The 18,915-nt window shown below is 49.3% G+C and overlaps 1 protein-coding gene across 1 annotated transcript in view; it reads right to left on the bottom strand.

The window, feature by feature from the left end:
- Window positions 1-4,984: 4,984 nt before the first annotated feature.
- The window catches only part of frem3 (Fras1 related extracellular matrix 3), a 305,423-nt gene continuing 291,492 nt past the window's right edge, over window positions 4,985-18,915 (bottom strand). Inside the window, exons 20-24 of the mRNA XM_072496140.1 lie at window positions 18,711-18,845; window positions 18,372-18,498; window positions 15,308-15,495; window positions 15,056-15,202; window positions 4,985-8,568 (exon numbers count right to left, since the gene is read on the bottom strand). Coding sequence (XP_072352241.1) covers window positions 8,041-8,568; window positions 15,056-15,202; window positions 15,308-15,495; window positions 18,372-18,498; window positions 18,711-18,845 — 1,125 coding nt within the window. The 3' untranslated portion in view covers window positions 4,985-8,040. The remainder of the gene's footprint in view (window positions 8,569-15,055; window positions 15,203-15,307; window positions 15,496-18,371; window positions 18,499-18,710; window positions 18,846-18,915) is intronic.

Raw genomic sequence — 18,915 nt, 5'->3', positions numbered from 1 at the left:
GGAGAGGGTGAAATTCGCCTTGAGAGGGTCGGTACAAGGGTTCTTTAGGCGGTGGTAACCGTTCTTAGACTTCCTGGCAGAGCGGTAGACATTGGTCAATGGCAGCAGTAACTCGGGGGGGCGGGTCACTTTATTATTTTTTGTTTTTGTTATTCAGACTGGAGAGTCTGAGGGGGTGTATATACTTGTTGTATTAAGTCGGGGTGCTAATGTTAATTTATTATTTATGTACAGGGGGGGAGGGGGGTATGGAGGGTTGTTTTTCTGGTCTGTGTTTTGTACTTAACCCTGTTGGGTTCCTTTTTTATTTTGTTATTGATATTTTATGAAAACCTTTAATAACATTTTTTTTTTTTTTTAAATAGTCCAACTTGGGAAGGGGCCATACTGGACCTGGTATTGGGGAATGATCCCGGCCAGGTGGTTGAAGTTTCAGTCGGTGATTACTTTGGGAATAGCGATCACAATTCCGTAAGTTTTAGAATACTCATGGACAAAGACGAGAGTGGTCCTAAAGAAAGAGTGCTAAATTGGGGAAAGGCCAAGTCTAACAAAATTCGGCAGGAGCTAGGGAATGTGGATTGGGCGCAGCTCTTTTCAGGGTAAATCCACATTTGAAATGTGGAAGTCTTTTAAGGAAAGGTTGAGTTGCAGGACAGACATGTCCCTGTGAAAATGAGGGATAGAAATGGCAGGATTAGGGAACCATGGATGACGGGTGGAATTATGAGAGTAGCTAAGATGAAAAAGGAAGCATACATAAGATCTAGGCGACTTAAATCTGATGAAGCTTTGGAGGAATATTGGGAAAGTAGGACAAATCTCAAACGCGCAATAAAGAGGGCTAAAAGGGGTCATGAAATATCTTTGGCTAACAGGGTTAAGGAAAATCCCAAAGCCTTTCATTCGTATATAAGGAGCAAGAGGGTAAATAGAGACAGGATTGGCCCACTCAAAGGCAAAAGAGGGAATTTATGCGTGGAGTCAGAGGAAATGGGTGAGATTCTTAATGAGTACTTTGCATCGGTATTCACCAAGGAGAGGGTCATGACGGATGTTGAGGCTAGGGATGGGTGTTTAAATACTCTAGGTCAAGTCGTCATAAGGAAGGGGGAAGTTTGGGGAATTCTAAAAGGTGGACAAGTCCCCAGGTCCGGATGGGATCTATCCCAGGTTACTGAGGGAAGCGAGGGAAGAAATAGCTGGGGCCTTAACAGATATCTTTGCAGCATCCTTGAGCACAGGTGAGGTCCCGGAGGACTGGAGAATTGCTAATGTTGTCCCTTTGTTTAAGAAGGGTAGCAGGGATAATCCAGGGAATTATAGACCTGTGAGCTTGACGTCAGTGGTAGGCAAACTGTTGGAGAAGATACTGAGGGATAGGATCTATTCACATTTGGAAGAAAATAGACTTATCAGTGATAGGCAGCATGGTTTTGTGCAGGGAAGGTCATGTCTTGCAAACCTAATAGAATTCTTTGAGGAAGTAACAACGTTAACTGATGAGGGAAGGGCTGTAGATGTCATATACATGGACTTCAGTAAGGCGTTTGATAAAGTTTCCCATGGCAGGTTGATGGAAAAAGTGAAGTCGTATGGGGTTCAGGTTGTACTAGCTAGATGGATAAAGAACTGGCTGGGCAACAGGAGACAAGAGAGTAGTGGCGGGAGTGTCTCAAAATGGAGAAAGGTGACTAGTGGTGTTCCACAGGGATCCGTGCTCAGACCACTGTTGTTTGTGATATACATAAATGATCTGGACGAAGGTGGCCAGATTAGCAAGTTTGCAGATGATACTAAGATTGGTGGAGTTGCAGATAGCGATGAGGACTGTCAGAGATTACAGCAAAATATAAATAGATTGGAGTTGGGCAGAGAAATGGCAGATGGAGTTCAATCCAGGCAAATGCATTTTTGGAAGATCTAATTCAAGAGCGGACTATATGGTCAATGGAAGAGTCCTGGGGAAAATTGATGTACAGAGAGATCTGGGAGTTCAGGTCCATTGTACCCTGAAGGTGGCAATGCAGGTCGATAGAGTGGTCAAGAAGGCATACAGCATGCTTGCCTTCATCCGTCGGGGTATTGAGTACAAGAGTCGACAGGTCATGTTACAGTTGTATAGGACTTTGGTTAGGCCACATTTGGAATACTGCATGCAGTTCTGGTCGCCACATTACCAGAAGGATGTAGAAGCTTTAGAGAGGGTGCAGAGGAGGTTCACCAGGACGTTGCCTGGTATGGAGGGTGCTAGCTATGAAGAAAGGTTGAGTAGATTAGGATTGTTTTCATTGGAAAGACGGAGGTTGAGGGGGGACCTGATTGAGGTCTACAAAATTATGAGAGGTATGGACTGGGTGGATAGCAACAAGCTTTTTCCAAGAGTGGGGGTGTCAATTACAAGGGGTCACGATTTCAAGGTGAGAGGGGGAAAGTTTAAGGGAGATGTGCGTGGAAAGTGTTTTACACAGAGGGTGGTGGGTGCCTGGAACGCTTTGCCAATGGAGGTGGTAGAGGCGGGCACAATAGCATCATTCAAGATGCATCTAGACAGATATATGAACGGGCGGGGAACAGAGGGAAGTAGATCCTTGGAAAATAGGTGACAGGTTTAGATAAAGGATCTGGATTGGCGCAGGCTGGGAGGGCCGAAGGGCCTGTTCCTGTGCTATAATTTTCTTTGTTCTTGAACTAACAAACTGGTTGTTGGGTCTTTGATCGATATCCAGTTAAACCTTGTAGTGGTATCATCTGATACCTGGCAACTCTGAAAGCAATATCATCACTAATAACTGTCATATCAGTATCCAGTTAAAAAGAGCAACATTATTGGCGTCTCCGGTGCAAATTGGCCACAGGGTGTTCAGAGCATTGGCCTGGTGCTAGCTGACCTGTGCCAGTCACAGAAGAACCTGGCACAGTCCCTGAGTGACATGACACAGTCACAGAATGATAGAGTGTAGAAGAGGCCCTCCGGCCCATCGAATCAGCATTGATGCGTGTAAAACTGACCTGCCTACCTAATCCCATTTGCCAGCACCTGGCTTTCAATGTTATGATGCCTTTTCCCAATTTTAAATGCCACGTGTGAACAACACCTTTGTCGTTTCTGCCTGGCATAGGCGGAGTATCATGGGAGGCTGGCGAATACCGGCTGGGACCCATTAATGATATTCTAATGGCTGTTCCTGTAATTTCACGACTTCATATTTGGTTGTCCTGCAACTATTGAAACAGATCATCAACCAATCATAACTATTCTAAAAAAGCCTCTTCACACTGTGTCTGCCTGACTGCAGCACATGATGCTGAAGCTAAAGTCACAAAGCTACAATCTCAGTGTAGTCTATAAATGTGGTAAGGAGTTGTATTTGACACTGTCCTTTCCAGAGCCTTCCTACCCATGCAGACCATGAGGTAGACATAGACATCATGACCATAGAGGTGTTGTCCTCTTGTCGAATCCAGAAATTCCAAGAATCCTTACTAGCGAACATCACATTCAGACAACTGCACAACATCATCATGAGGGACTGGCCTGAGTCCTCAAGGAAGCTTCCCCATGAGCTCCGCAAGTTCTTCACCATCAGAGAATAACTAACAGTACAGGGCAGACTGATACTGCACGGCCAGCAATTTGTCATCCCTAATTCTCTTCAGAGGTATTACACCCAGCAACTTCAACATGGGCACCCTGGGTTGGAAACAACTAGATACAAGGCCAAGGAATCACTATACTGGCCCTGTGTGTATGCTGACCTAGAGAGGGAAGTCTCCAGATGTGCACTATGCAATGCACTAAAGCCGCATTAAGCCAATGAACTGATGCCATGAGGTGCCAGACCTCACATGGTCATTTACAGCTGATCTGTGGGTTCTCCATCAGCACGATCCTCTGCCCCGCCGGCAGCGCACCCAGGCCCACAGGTTTCTCGACAGAGTGGGCTAGGCAACAATGGGAAATCCCATTGGCCGGCTGTGGGAATGGAGAATCCCGCCCGGTATCTTCAAATAGAATGGTAAAAAAATATTTAATCTTAGTTGATTCATATTCTAGGTGGGTTGAACGCCACTATCTGCCAAACATGACGAGACACTGTCATCATCAAGCCCAAGACACACTTTGCCACACAACATTCCTCAGAGCCACGACAGATAACACTCGCCAATTTGTCTCCAATTTCGGAACTTCACACACACATAGGACTTTGAGCATATCACGAGCAGCTCCTATACCCACAAGCATGGAGCAGCTGCTCAGCCATTGAATAAAGTATTATTTGTTACAAGTCCTTGTTGTCAGTATTTGGGAGCCCGGTACTCCTCCAGAAAGGCAAACATGGCAGCTGTTTCAGGATCCATCCATGGGATTCATCAGGTGCTGGACCTGTTCCGCCCAACTGATCTACAAGGCCAGCAATCTTTAAAGGCTCCACTCGAGGATGCTACCAAATATGCGCATTCTCCTCACATGTTTTGGCTGGATGCGGTTTTCCAGCAACACTATGGGCTGCTGCTGGCCCTGTGCTCAGCCGTCTGTCAAATGCCAACTGCCAACCCTCAAGGCTGCTGCTAGTGCTGAGACTATTGAGCTAAATTAGATTGGGCCCTGGAGGAGTGGCAGATGCCCATGTGGAATGCTTGTCCCACTGAGGCCCAAAGATCAATTTAGGATGGGCCTTAAGCTTTTTTGGGCACATGCTTGGAACCATTCCACCACGTTACGCATCTGAAAACAAACCACAACAAATTCAGTGCCCAAAGTTCTCAATAATGAACAATTTGTGAAAAAAGAAGCCTGTTCCCACCCTAAAATTGGAGCTATAACTGTCTGAGCTTCAGAACCCACTTTACAACTTCATAACGCTTTGGCAAAATCCCACTTTAGGGTACTCTGAGCAGAATGTTTGGAGCTGAAGCTGATTGTAAAGTTGAGAGGGATTGCAACTTAACGGAGTCACAAATATTTACCAATAAACAGAAGCATGAGACAGTTTTTTTTTAATGAAAGCTACTGTATTATTGTCATTCAAAAGAAATTCAGTAAAGTCTGCCACTTAACCCATCAGAATGCAGTCAGAGCTCATGATAGCAACAACTGCGTTCTGCGATCGGTTCTCTGTCCGATGCGGACTGACTTGCAGCGTATCATTTGTGTTTCTATTTCAGTTTTCCAGCCCAGAATGTGAAAATGCCAGTCTCACATTCCCTGAATCCAGCTAAAGCTCAGGTAAAGTCAACGAAAGGGACCCAAGTTGGTTTCCTGTGTTCATGGGCTTTGATAGTATTTGCCTGTTCCTATGTTAAAGTGTCGCTTCAGATAAAAGTTAAGGCTGCAAAACTAATCACCATTTCTAGTGTCGCTGCTTCACAGTGACTGAATGAAGTGTAATTCTGCTTTTCATTACAACAGGTTTCTCGGGCGGCACGGTGGTGCATTGGTTAGCACTGATACCTCATGGTGCCGAGGACCTGGGTTCAATCCCAGCCCCGGAGTGTGGAATTTGCATATTCTCCCCTTGTTTGCTTGGGTCTCACCCCACAACCGAAAGATGTAAAGGGGAGGTGGTATGGCTACGCTAAATTGCCCCTTAATTGGAAAAAAAAAAGCAGCAAGTTTAGCTCAGTTGGCTAGACAGCTGGTTTGTGATGCAGAGGAAAGCCAACAGCATGAGGTTCAATTCCCATGCCAGCTGGGGGCTTCTTGCCTGAGGTGTGGTGACCCTCAGGTTAAACCACTACCAGTCTTCTCTCCGCCTCAAAGGGGATAGCAGCCTCTGGTCATCTGGGACTATGGCAGCTTTAATTGGGGAAAAAAATGAATTGGGTACTTTAAATTTATTTTTTTAAAAACAAAGGATTCCTGGATATTTACTAGATTCAGATTCTATAAATACATCTGTTTACAGCTGGGCTTAGAGGCGTCAATCACTGAATAAGTTGAATTTATTTATGAGAATGGTATTCCTTAACAGCATTAATTTTTGAGCAAAAACCTCAAATCATTTTTGAAAAGTGGGATGACATTTAACTTTTCCGAGTTCCGGAATCAAAAATCTGCTGCTCTGGGGGGCACGGTGGTTAGCACTGCTGCATCACGGTGCCAAGGACCCGGGTTCGTACCTGGCCTTGGGTCACTGTCTGTGTGGGGTTTGCGCATTCTCCCCGTGTATGCGTGGGTCTCACCCCCACAACCGAAAAGCTGTGCATGGTAGGTGGATTGGCCACACTAGATTGCCCCTTAATAAAAAAACAAATCTGCTGCTCTTGTTACTACGATGGCAAAATGTAAAATGTTGAGGTAATAATGTCACAGCATCAAAGTGAACATATAAGAGTGCCCATGTCCTCTGATGTAATACACATTACAAGTGCTATACATTCACTGAATGTATCCAGCAAAAGTTGTTATAATTAATAAAGAAAGTCATTCAAGTGTTGTTTATACTTAGAGATTCACACTAAATGCAGGACTTCAAAATCCTACTATAAAGCACCATCATGTGTAGAAAGATTTAACAACCTGTTTCATTAATATCCCAGTTTTTAAAAAAGCAAAGCATTAACAGGATTTGTGCAGAAGGACAAAGGAGCAGCACATTTAAAACATCCTCAGCATTTAGTGGCTGCACTGAACTCGTGTTACCAAAGAAGCTACAAAGGAAAGGAAAACAGTGGCTAAGAACATAATGTCATGAGATACATTCTGAAACAATCAGCTCCTGAAGGATTCATAGTAAAACAGTCTCTGTGCGCATCCTACGAGTGTCAATTTGAGAATTCTCCTGCTCCACAAAGGAAAGGAGCTGACTCGTTTTCACCTCAAGAAAAACGATTCGTAAAATAAATCAGGGAAGGGTTATTGCAGTTAACATTTGATATGGGACAAAGAGGCATGTCACTGCATTTTGGAAGGAAGGAAAAGATTGAAGATTATGCTGAGAAGATGGGTGAATGAAATTGAGCGAAAAAGGATTAAGGGATTTGTTGAAAAGATTGGTAAATGGCATTGAAATGTAAGCGATTGAAGATATGAGAAAGTGGATAGATGAACATAAGAAGATGGATAGATGAGGTTGCAGGGAAAGTGGCTCGAGGGATAAGGTGAGAAGGTAATTGTGTAATGTTCACATCTATCAAAACGGGAAAGGCTGGTCGAGAAAAATGTCCTCTTCCTGCTCTAAAAAATATTATATTCTCATGATTACCATTGTTTGGTAATCTACAAGCACTAAATCAGGAAGTATATGGCGTCACCAACATACATTTACAATAGTTTAAAGTTTATACACAGGAATCACACACAAGACCGCTTCAAGGATGTGCTTTAAACCTCTTGTTAGTTCTGGTTAGCTTATTCTTGTGTTTCCCCCCACCATCTCATCACGTCTGAATTTCATGCCAATATATAATCTAAACATTGATAGCTATCCTAAGAAGAGGTATTGGAGTAGAATGTTTCAACAATAGAAGCTAAGCACAAGACGAGCTAAATTCTGCACAGGTAATACAAGCATTGCAATACATATGAATAACCATTATAAAGAATTCAAGGTTCAGGCATTAAGAACTAAAAGGAAACAAAAATCATTCTAACCCCTTTACAAGAGCACCAGGCTGCTAGGCATAAATTGTGTCAGTTTAAAGGCATCAATTCACTACCAAAGGGATGACATTCAGCCCCACCAATATGTGGATATCATCAACTTCAAACATCAGAAACCAACAGCAAAGTGTATAAAAAAAAGTCAGGGGGTACAATCCCACAGTGTCACACGCTATAAGAGGATGCTACTTTCCAAACATAAATAACTTGTTCAAATTCAAAACTTGTCACTAATTTCTTGCCCTTTGTGCCTAGATGCGCTTTGACAAGAGTTTTTCTGTTTTCGTTCAAGTCTCAGCTCATGAGAAAAAATAAACAATCATTTGCCGTTGTTGCTCCAAGTGTTCATGAAAGGCACCGTGGGATAAGGCACTGGGATTTTTCTCTGTTACAACCAGTTTTTGTTGAAGTCATAGTGACAGCTCTCAGCACCGTTAGACCTCTGAACTGTCGCTGCTGTCACTTTGCCCTGTGGTCATTGTTTCATTGCTGCCAGCCCGCTTCTCACTCGGCGACTGCTTCCCGCTGGCACTACTGTTCCTGCGCTTCAACAACAGCAAGATTATGGCGGCAATACAGACTAAGAGCAGCAGACCCCCAGCTCCACCGGCCATGGGGAGGATACCGCCTTCAAACTCCTCGCTGGTGGTGGGCTGAAGTGGTTTCTGGTACTGCTCACCACGGGGCAGGTAGTCCTTCTGGGTGATGATGATTTTATTGGCACGGTCCAGTGCTATATGCTGAATATTAGTGCCTCTGCTATTCTCTGTTCTAATGTCCTGGACTAGATCTGGTTCCCTTGGCGATGATCGTCGGCTACGGTCAAGTATTGGGCTGTTGGAAAGGTTTCCAGTGGAGGGCATGGAATGGTACACACTTCTCTTGCCAATTCCTCTACTGGAAGTCTCTTTGGATCGGACTGTGTAAATAACATGCACATACCACTCGCGGCCAGCGGCCACCTGGAAGAGATTTAGAAAGTCACAGCTTGATTAGGGAAAGATTCTTTATTTGTATTGTGAATTGCATAAAGTTAGATGTACGATAACTGAAGTTGAACGTTTCACTCTCATGCCTTACATGAATTTATTCCATTATCATTTCTACCGACTTATTAATTTCCTGCAGTGAGCCTCTGCAATGACCAACAGAATAAGTTAAATATGACTGCCCCGAGTTTGTAAATAATCTTAAATAGCAATGTTGATTCTCAACTCGTTGCTGGAGCTGTTTGATTGCATCTTTCATACAGCCATCACTTCCGTCTGTACCTAATCTCAGTTACAATAGAGATACATCTTAATTGTTCCTTACAGAAGCTGATCAGGCAGATTGATTGTTTTGAGTCTATTACACTTACTTGCAAACTTGTGGGATAAACATTCTCTCAATCACTGGTTTCAATAGAGGTCTATCAATTTTATTTTCTTTCAACCTGTAATTTTTGATTTTTGAAGGTCTGATTCACAGAGCAAGGGAATGAGATTGCTGTACAGAGAGCCAGCAAGGTGGGCGTAAAGCCCCTTTGTACTGTTTGTTTGCTGGGCCCCTCCCGGGCTAAAGGCCTGGCCCTGCCCAGTTCTCCCAACTGTCAGGCCTTCCTCATTCCATCTGGGGAGCTTGTTCCAGGGCGGCGACATTGAGTGGTTGCTGGGCCCCTCCCGGGCTGAAGATCCCTTACACCAGCAGGGAGGAGATTGGTTCCATTGGGTGATCATTCTAGGGTGGAGCACAGACTGTATTTTGCTGAGCCCTACTTGGGCTGAAGACTTCTTTCAGACTTCAGTGTCACTCAGTGTGGTGACCTAGGGTGGGAGCACGGACTGTGTTTTTTTGCTGGGCCCCCTCCTGAGCTGAAGATCCCCAACCTCCCACCCTCCAGCTTCACCCGGAGTCTCTCACCTCGGGCACCATTCCATCTACGGTGCCCCACCCTCCTGTGTTGCTGACCTCCTCCAACAGTGCTCCTTGTTCGCTCTTCTCTTTCCTTCCCTGCTTTGCTCCCCTATATACATTCCAAGGGGGAGAGTCCGTCATTCCACCTCTCTCTTCCCCTGACAACCCCCTCTCCACTATCTATTTCCTCAATTAAATTCCAACACGACAAAGCCCACATTGGGGTGGGCGTGGCACTTGCCCTGATAGCTACTCCACCTACGCCAATGGCGGAGCTGACCAGAGCTACCTATGCGGGGGTGGTGGCCTCGTTGGCCTCCACTGCTCCCGCAGCCCCGCCACCTTTCAGATTGCTGACCCGAAAGCTGAGCAAAGATCACCCAACGTCACCATAGAGGCATGCGTTTGTGCAATGGCCGGGGTCGTCGGCCATTGTGGCCGCCCCTCGAATGTACGGGAAAGTCGTGTTCTTCCTGAGGGCCATGAGGGTGGTTCACCGCGTCCTTGAAAAGGGGCTCATGGTCGGCGGGACCTACGTGGCAGTGGACCCTCTTGAGGCCACTGCCGAGCGGGTCACATTGTCCAATGTCCCGCCCTACCTCCCTACGGAGCGCCTTCTCCCCCACCTCCAACTACTGGGAGAGGTTTGTTCCGAGATAGTGCCGCTCCCTCTCGGCCTGAAGGACACTCCCCCCTCAGGCACATCTACTCCTTCTGGCGCCAGGCTTCCATCCAGTTGGCCCGGGGGATGTATTATAGGGGGGATTCGAGGTCTCCCATCTAGGGGAGACCTTCTGCATCTTCTGGTCTGCAGGTGGCGTGCGGTGCCACGCCTGCAAGGAGGTGGGGCATGTGCGGAAGAACTGCCCCGCTTCCGAAGCCACCACTGACACCAAGGTGGCTGCGAGTGGCGCCGCCAGCCCCTCCCACTCCATTGGCATTACCACCCCGACCCTACAGGGGGACACCGTGCAGGCGCAGACTGGCCGGTAGGCTGCCGGAGTGGAGGAGGGAGGGCATCCATCAGGCCGCAAGGCCCGAAAGGCAAGGCGGGGATCGGCTGCAAATACCCCCAAACCCGTCAGCCGCGAGACCGCTGTGCTCCAGAACTCCGGCCTGTGGACACCGCAGGCACTCAAGCTCTCCCGGGCCCATTGACGCCTCAGCGCCGGGTACCGGGCCCGTCGTCGTTTTGGCATGGGTCAGCAAGGTGGTGGTGGTGGTGATGCGCGTGCTCCCAGGCTGGCACAGATAACGGCAACATCTCGAACCCGGGAGCAAAGTGTTGAGGGAAGGGGGGGGGGATTGCGAGAATGGAGATTTCTTCAGCGCAGGGCACCCCCAGCAAGTGGCGCCAATCCTTGGATGGGGGGGCGGGAGAGAAACATCATGACCCCCCCTGGAACAGAGCGGGTGGCGCCCCAACCCCTGCCCCTCGGCATTACACCGCGCCCCCGGAAGAGATTCGACAAAGTCCATCATCTGTCGACCCCTGAGCTGTCACAGCCCCCCGAGCTGGACGCCCCGGAGCCGGGTGCGAGCGAGACCCCCGAGGGCCCGTTCCGCCCGGTGCCATTTTGCACCCCAGAGGCGTTCCTTTTTACAACACCGGAGGGCTGTGACGGCTCCCTGACCTCAGGGTCATTGGGTGGTGGTGGCGAGGTGCTCCTCCCCTCTCCATCCCAGCCTCTGACGCTGGCATTCCCCATCTCCAACCCGGAGCTTATTCCGGAACTGTTCCCGGGTCTATCCGGTGACCCGGCGTCGCAAGAGGAGCGGGGATCTGAGCCGCCACCTCCCTCTGGCCTGATACAATTAGAGGAGTCTGCAAGGAACCCGTCCGTCGACGATCCGGGGGGTGGGATCGAGGCAGACCCAGGGCTGGTTGGTGGGACCGTGCCATCTGCCACATTCAATGTGGCGGAGGACTCGGTCCCAGACGGCGACTGCCCGGAGGAGGGCGGTTGCTCGGTGGGGGGCACGGGGGATGATTTTGGCTCCATCAGCAGCGAGATGGTGGACTCCCTCGTGGCCGACACTGAGTCGCCCCTCATCCCCCGAAGGCAACTCTGGGATTTTCTGTTTGCAAACCACGGTCGCCGAAACCGAGTGCAGCTAGCCCTCAACCGGTGGCCGAACTTGGCGCTGCTCATCCGGTCTTCCCGCGCCTACGTTAAAGAGGTGGGAGACGTGGACGCTTCTGAGCAGCGCTGGCAGAAATCATTCCTCACCGGACTCCTGAGGGAGCAGAGGGGCCCGCGCTTCTCTGCTGCTTCTGAGCACGGAAAAGGTGAAGGTAGCACTTTACTGCTGACATGGAGGTGACCATAGCCAGCCTCAACGTTAACGGCAGCAGGGACGCGCACCGCAGGTTCCAGAATTTCTCAGTCCGCCGCGACGGAATGTATGCGCCGTGCTTCCTGCAAGAAACCCACACCGCTCCGGGAGACAAAGCCACGTGGCTCCTGGAGTGGCGGGGGGTGGTCTACATGAGTCACCTAACCTCACGTTTAGGCGGGGTGGCTATCTTGTTGGCCCACACTTTCAGCCGGAGATCTTGGGGGTCAAGGAGCCAGTGCCAGGCCGGTTGCTGCACTTGACGGTCCGCGAGGGGGTCGAGGTACTTCACTTTGCTACGCTCCCCAGGCTGGCCAGCAGCAGACGACTTTCTTCGAACAAGTGTCCACTCATCTTGGCATCATAGCCGCGGGCGAGTGCATCGTCCTGGGGGGAGATTGTAATTGCACACTCGGGACAAAGGACCGCCTTGGTACCCAGTGCAGCTCTCGTGCGGTGGTGAAGTTAAGGAACCTGGTCGGGTTCTTTGACTTGGTGGACGTCTGGCGGACTCTCCATCCTGACTCCATTGTCTTCACTTTTGTGAGGCCTGGGGTTGGAGCGTCCACAATCGACCGCCTCTATATTTCACGGGCGTACCTGCCCCGTGTTCCGACAGCCTCTGTGCAGCAGGTGCTGTGCTCGGACCACCGCCTCGTGTGGGCGGGGCTCTCCATGTCTCGCGCTCAGTCGCGGTCCGCATACTAGCTATGGTGGGACGTGGGCAAGACTCACGTGCGTACCTTCTGTCAGGAGTATGCGATGGGGTCGACAAATAGGCGGAAATCCAGGGTCGAGGAGTTGGAAAAGGAGATGCTCGACCTGGAGTCACACCTCGGTCAGCCCGATGAAAACCCGACCCTGCGGCTGGTGTACAGAGAGAAGAAGGCGCGCTGTTGGACCTGCAACTTGTCGGGTCCCGGTGCGCGTATGTGAGGTCACGGATCCAGATCCTTACGGATATGGACCGCGACTCCCCCTTCTTCTACTCGCTGGAAAAAAGGCATGGGGTCCGTCAGCAGCTCCTTATACTGCTGGCCAACGACGGGTCCCTCGTCTCGGATCCGGAGGAGGTTCGGGCCCAAATCCGAAGCTTCTACAGCGCTCTCTTCTCTCCGGATCAGTCCAGCGAGGATGCTTGCAGAGTTTTGTGGGAGGACCTGCCGCAGGTCGGCCCGGAGGGTGCCGGTAAGCTTGATACCCCTATAAGCCTGGGGGAGCTGACCGGCACCCTCGACAGCCTGTCCTGGGGCAAAACCCCAGGGCTGGACGGGCTGACCGCGGAGTTTTTCAGGGCGTTCTGGGATGTCCTGGGGAGCGACTATGCGGGGGTCCTGGGGGAAAGTATCGCAACCGGGGAGATGTCCCTCTCTCCTCCACCTTAAAAACTGGCGTCCGGTCTCCCTCCTCAGCACGGATTACAAGATTTTCACCAATGCAATGACGTTTGCGCCTTGGCACCGTGCTGGACCACATGATCCATCCTGACCAGTCCTACACGGTCCCGGGCCGCACAATCCATGACAACATTCATCTGGTCCGGGACCTGGTCCATCATTCCCAGAGGGCTGATGTGTCGAGTGCCTTCCTGTCCCTTTATCAGGAGAAGGCGTTCGACAGGGTGGATCACGAATATTTATTCGGGACTCGGCAAGCAATCGGGTTCATGATGCAGTTTGTCGCCCGGATCCGACTTCCGTACACTGCCGCAGAGTGTCTCGTTAAGGTTAATGGGTCTCTGACGGCGCCCCTTCACTTTGAGAGAGGAGTGCGTCAGGGCTGCCCTTTCTCAGGCCAACTTTATTCAATTTGCGTGGAGCCTTTTCTGCACCTCCTGCGGAGGAGGCTGTCGGGACTGCTTCTGCGCAGGACAGGCATTGGGGTGGTCCTTTCGGCTTACACTGATGACGTGCTCCTCATGTTCACTGGCCCTGCTGACCTGCGGAGGACGCGAGAGTGCCAGGATGTGTACTCCTACGCGTCCTCTGCCAGGATCAACTGGGCCAAATGTTCCGGACTCCTGGTCGGTCCGTGGCAGACGGACCCCCTCCCAGAGGAGCTCAGGCCTTTCACCTGGAGCAGGACCAGCCTCCTTTATTTGGGAGTTCAGCTTTGCCTGGCTGAGGAATCCTAGCCGGCTAACTAGCAGGAGCTGGAGACTAAGGTCGCCGCTCGCTTGAGACGCTGGACAGGACTGCTCAGAGTGCTGTCTTACAGGGGTCGAGTTCTCGTCATAAACCAGCTGATAGCCTCCATGTTGTGGTACCAGCTGGTCACTTTGACCCCTCCCCCTGACTTTGTCAAAAAGATCCAGAGAATGCTTGTAGAGTTCTTCTGGGACAAGAGACCGCACTGGGTCGCTGCTGAGGTTCTGAGTCTCCCGCTTAGGGAGGGCGGCCAGGCGCTGGGCCAGGCACCCAGGTGACGACCGGTGGAGCGGGGGGTTCCGGCACCTTTAGGGGCCAAGCCCTCACCTTGAGGGGCTAGACCTGCGCCGGAGTGGTTTGCGCTCCGCCGGCTGGCGGGAAAGGTCTTTGGCGCCACGCCAGCCGGGGCCGAAAGGTCTTCGCCGGGCGCCGCATGCGCGGGAGCGTCAGCAGGGGAGGGGATCTCTTTCGCCTCTGTCATAGTGAAGACGATGGCGAAGGCGGAAGAAAAAGAGTGCCCCCACGGCAGAGGCCCGCCCGCGGATCGGTGGGCCCCGATCATGGGCCAGGCCACCGTGGGGGCACCCCCTGGGGCCAGATCGCCCCGCGGCCCCCCCCCAGGACCACGGAGCCTGCCCAAGCCGCCTTGTCCCGCCATTTAAAAGGTGGTTTAATCCACGCTGGCGGGACAGGCATTCCAGCAGCGGGACTTCGGCCCATCGCGGGCCGGAGAATCGGCGGGGGTGGGCCCGCTGACCGGCGCAGCGCTATTCCCGGCCCCGCCGACCGGCGCGGCGCGATTCCCGCCCCCGCCAAATCTCTGGTGGCGGAGACTTCGGGACACGGCGGGGCGGGATTCATGCCAGTTCCCGGCGATTCTCCGACCCGGCGAGGGGTCGGAGAATCCTGCCCAGGATAAGAAGGTCGATTCCCCTTAAACGAGTTGGAATAACGTGCCAAAATAAACCATTACAAACTGTCCAACCCCTCATTCCAAACAATTGGCATTCACAACATAAGAGTAAACTAAAACCCAGGAGGAATGTAGGGGTTAACATCAAACATTCACCTGGAAAAGTGGAGCAGAAGCAAAGCTAAAACCATCAGACCCTGGCTGTTTCACAAGTGGTAATGCATCGGGGGCATCAATAGCCAACTTAGCATCGAAGGGGACATTACCAAAGGTTGGAGCTTGGGACTCAGGCTGAGCTCTGTCCTGAGGAAAGTAAGAGAATACAGGTTGATGCATGGCTAATTGTGAATAAGCAACTTGAATTACATTTCCATTTTCCTTCCCTTTAACTAACAGAATCCAACATACCAGAATCTTAAACCTGTACAACAAAGATGAGGAGTCAGCCAGACAGCCAAATTCACGATTTGTTGGACCGTATTTGGGAACATATCCATCCGCACCAGTACAAAGAAAAACCTTCTCAATGTTGCAGATGAAAGAATCGCCCAAGTTCTGGACTGGGTCAACCATGACACGTCCATAAATGAGTGAACCTGAACAGAAAAATCGTAGGAGACACAATGAAAACAAAATACCTACTGATGTTTAGAGAACCCAAGAAGGCCATTCAGCCCATTACATTGCACCTAGCCAACCATCTGTTCGAGCAATTCAAAACTAATTCAGCTATCCTGTTTCCTTCCCCACAGCACTGCATTTCACCCTGGTATTATTCGGATAGGATTGACACATTGCCTCTTTTAGAAAAAAGTATAATAAGAATAAGAGATAATTTAGATATAGAACATAGAACATAGAACAATACAGCGCAGTACAGGCCCTTCGGCCCACGATGTTGCACCGAAACAAAAGCCATCTAACCTACACTATGCCATTATCATCCATATGTTTATCCAATAAACTTTTAAATGCCCTCAAGGTTGGCGAGTTCACTACTGTAGCAGGTAGGGCATTCCACGGCCTCACTACTCTTTGCGTAAAGAACCTACCTCTGACCTCTGTCCTATATCTATTACCCCTCAGTTTAAAGTTATGTCCCCTCGTGCCAGCCATATCCATCCGCGGGAGAAGGCTCTCACTGTCCACCCTATCCAACCCCCTGATCATTTTGTATGCCTCTATTAAGTCTCTCTTAACCTTCTTCTCTCCAACGAAAACAACCTCAAGTCCATCAGCCTTTCCTCATAAGATTTTCCCTCCATACCAGGCAACATCCTGGTAAATCTCCTCTGCACCCGCTCCAAAGCCTCCACGTCCTTCCTATAATGCGGTGACCAGAACTGTACGCAATACTCCAAATGCGGCCGTACCAGAGTTCTGTACAGCTGCAACATGACCTCCCGACTCCGGAACTCAATCCCTCTACCAATAAAGGCCAACACTCCATAGGCCTTCTTCACAACCCTATCAACCTGGGTGGCAACTTTCAGGGATCTATGTACATGGACACCTAGATCCCTCTGCTCATCCACACTTTCAAGAACTTTACCATTAGCCAAATATTCCGCATTCCTGTTATTCCTTCCAAAGTGAATCACCTCACACTTCTCTACATTAAACTCCATTTGCCACCTCTCAGCCCAGCTCTGCAGCTTATCTATATCCCTCTGTAACCTGCTACATCCTTCCACACTATCGACAACACCACCGACTTTAGTATCGTCTGCAAATTTACTCACCCACCCTTCTGCGCCTTCCTCTAGGTCATTGATAAAAATGACAAACAGCAACGGCCCCAGAACAGATCCTTGTGGTACTCCACTTGTGACTGTACTCCATTCTGAACATTTCCCATCAACCACCACCCTCTGTCTTCTTTCAGCTAGCCAATTTCTGATCCACATCTCTAAATCACCCTCAATCCCCAGCCTCCGTATTTTTTGCAATAGCCTACCGTGGGGAACCTTATCAAACGCTTTGCTGAAATCCATATACACCACATCAACTGCTCTACCCTCGTCTACCTGTTCAGTCACCTTCTCAAAGAACTCAATAAGGTTTGTGAGGCATGACCTACCCTTCACAAAGCCATGCTGACTATCCCTGATCATATATATATACTATATAAATATATCGATAGCTTTAATGCCCTTCCTAATAATAATCTTTATTGTCACAAGTAGGCTTACATTAACACTGCAATGAAGTTACTGTGAAAATCCCCTAGTCGCCACATTCCGCCACCTGTTCGGGTACACAGAGGGAGAATTCAGAATGTCCAAATTACCTAACAGCCCGTCTTTCAGGACTTGTGGGAGGAAACCGGAGCACCCAGAGGAAACCCACGCAGACCCGGGGAGAACGTGCAGACTGCACAGACAGTGACCCAAACCGGGAATCGAACCTGGGACCCTGGCGCTGTGAAGCAACAGTGCTAACCACTGTGGTATAATAGGTGTTTAGAACTGTGCACGGTACTCCAAGTGAGTACTAATGTTGTCTTGCACAATTTTATCCCAACCTCTCAATCAATTCTGTGAAAATTATAAAACATCTTGTACACGCGAGGAGGGGACGATAAAAGAACATCAGAAAAAACTAGATGTAGTAAAATAACTTACAACTTCAGGAAAATGTCCATAAAAACTCCAGTTAGTTGTAAGGAAAAGGTTAATGGATTGGCTGCAAGTTCAGCGCAGTGGAAACCGGACGTGTATGATACATGGTTTCAATCAGCCACAGGTAATCACAATGGACAGGAAAAAGTCCTTATATGGCTAAGCCAATGGAAGTCAACTTGGGAATACGCTAACCAACCAACAGCCAATCATACACCCAACTAAATAATTTGTACGCAGAAAAGATTTTCTGTGAACTCTTTCAAAAACTGTGTTCTGTATATAAACCACTGAAAGGTCCCATAAGAAAGAAGATAGAAGATATATATCTAGGGGCAGCACGGTAGCATTGTGGATAGCACAAATGCTTCACAGCTCCAGGGTCCCAGGTTCGATTCCGGCTTGGGTCACTGTCTGTGCGGAGTCTGCACATCCTCCCAGTGTGTGCGTGGGTTTCCTCCGGGTGCTCCGGTTTCCTCCCACAGTCCAAAGATGTGCGGGTTAGGTGGATTGGCCATGCTAAATTGCCCATAGTGTCCAAAATTGCCCTTAGTGTTGGGTGGGGTTACTGGGTTATGGGGATAGGGTGCTCAGGGCCTGAATCGGTCGGGACCGGGGCTGTTTCACACCGTCGTGAACCTCGATGGCGTTCACGGCGGCGCGGCCACTTCGGCGCGGGCTAATCTGTCAGTTACAGAAGGATATCAGACACAGAACATATCAGGTCTGCATGGGTGACTCTGCAATACCAGTATGCTAATCAGAAATAAACATCTCTTTACTGATAGCTTCGATGGTGTGCATGTATGTGTAGGGAGGTCTCACTAGATGTATAGCATGTGCTAGCAAACCTTCAGAAAATGCAACATCCGTTCCTTCTCCAAATCCCATTGAGCCATCAGACAGCCAGGTTTCTCTCTTGGACAGTAAGACCATCTGGGTGTTCAGGCTAAACTCAGCAGCCACAGGGTCGCTCACCTTTTACAAAGATTAAGAGCAGCAAGTGATTAGCTTCTGCCATTGTTAAATTATACTATATTAATTTTAGTTAATTACATTGGAATTACAAAATTTTACATCATAGTTTCTATTAATGATATGAGGTTAAGATATTAGACACGATACCATAGTACCTTTATTATGTACATTAAATCAACTGCAGACAAATGTCTGCAGGCATTCTACAATACCTGCTGGAATCGAATATCCAGATCAAACGTAATGGGTTCTCGTGGATTACAGACAATTGGCAGATTGTACTCCAGGTTCGGTGCAGAGCTGCATGGGATCAGTTTCACTGTATATGTACCTGAATAATCCCTGATCTGGAGGGAAAAAGAACAAAGAGACATGTGGATGGTGAGAATAGTGAACTTACATGCTGGGAGCGCAAAG

Source organism: Scyliorhinus torazame, chromosome 3 (assembly GCF_047496885.1).
Source record: "Scyliorhinus torazame isolate Kashiwa2021f chromosome 3, sScyTor2.1, whole genome shotgun sequence".
Taxonomy (NCBI): domain Eukaryota; kingdom Metazoa; phylum Chordata; class Chondrichthyes; order Carcharhiniformes; family Scyliorhinidae; genus Scyliorhinus; species Scyliorhinus torazame.
This window is presented reverse-complemented; position numbering and strand designations above follow the sequence as displayed.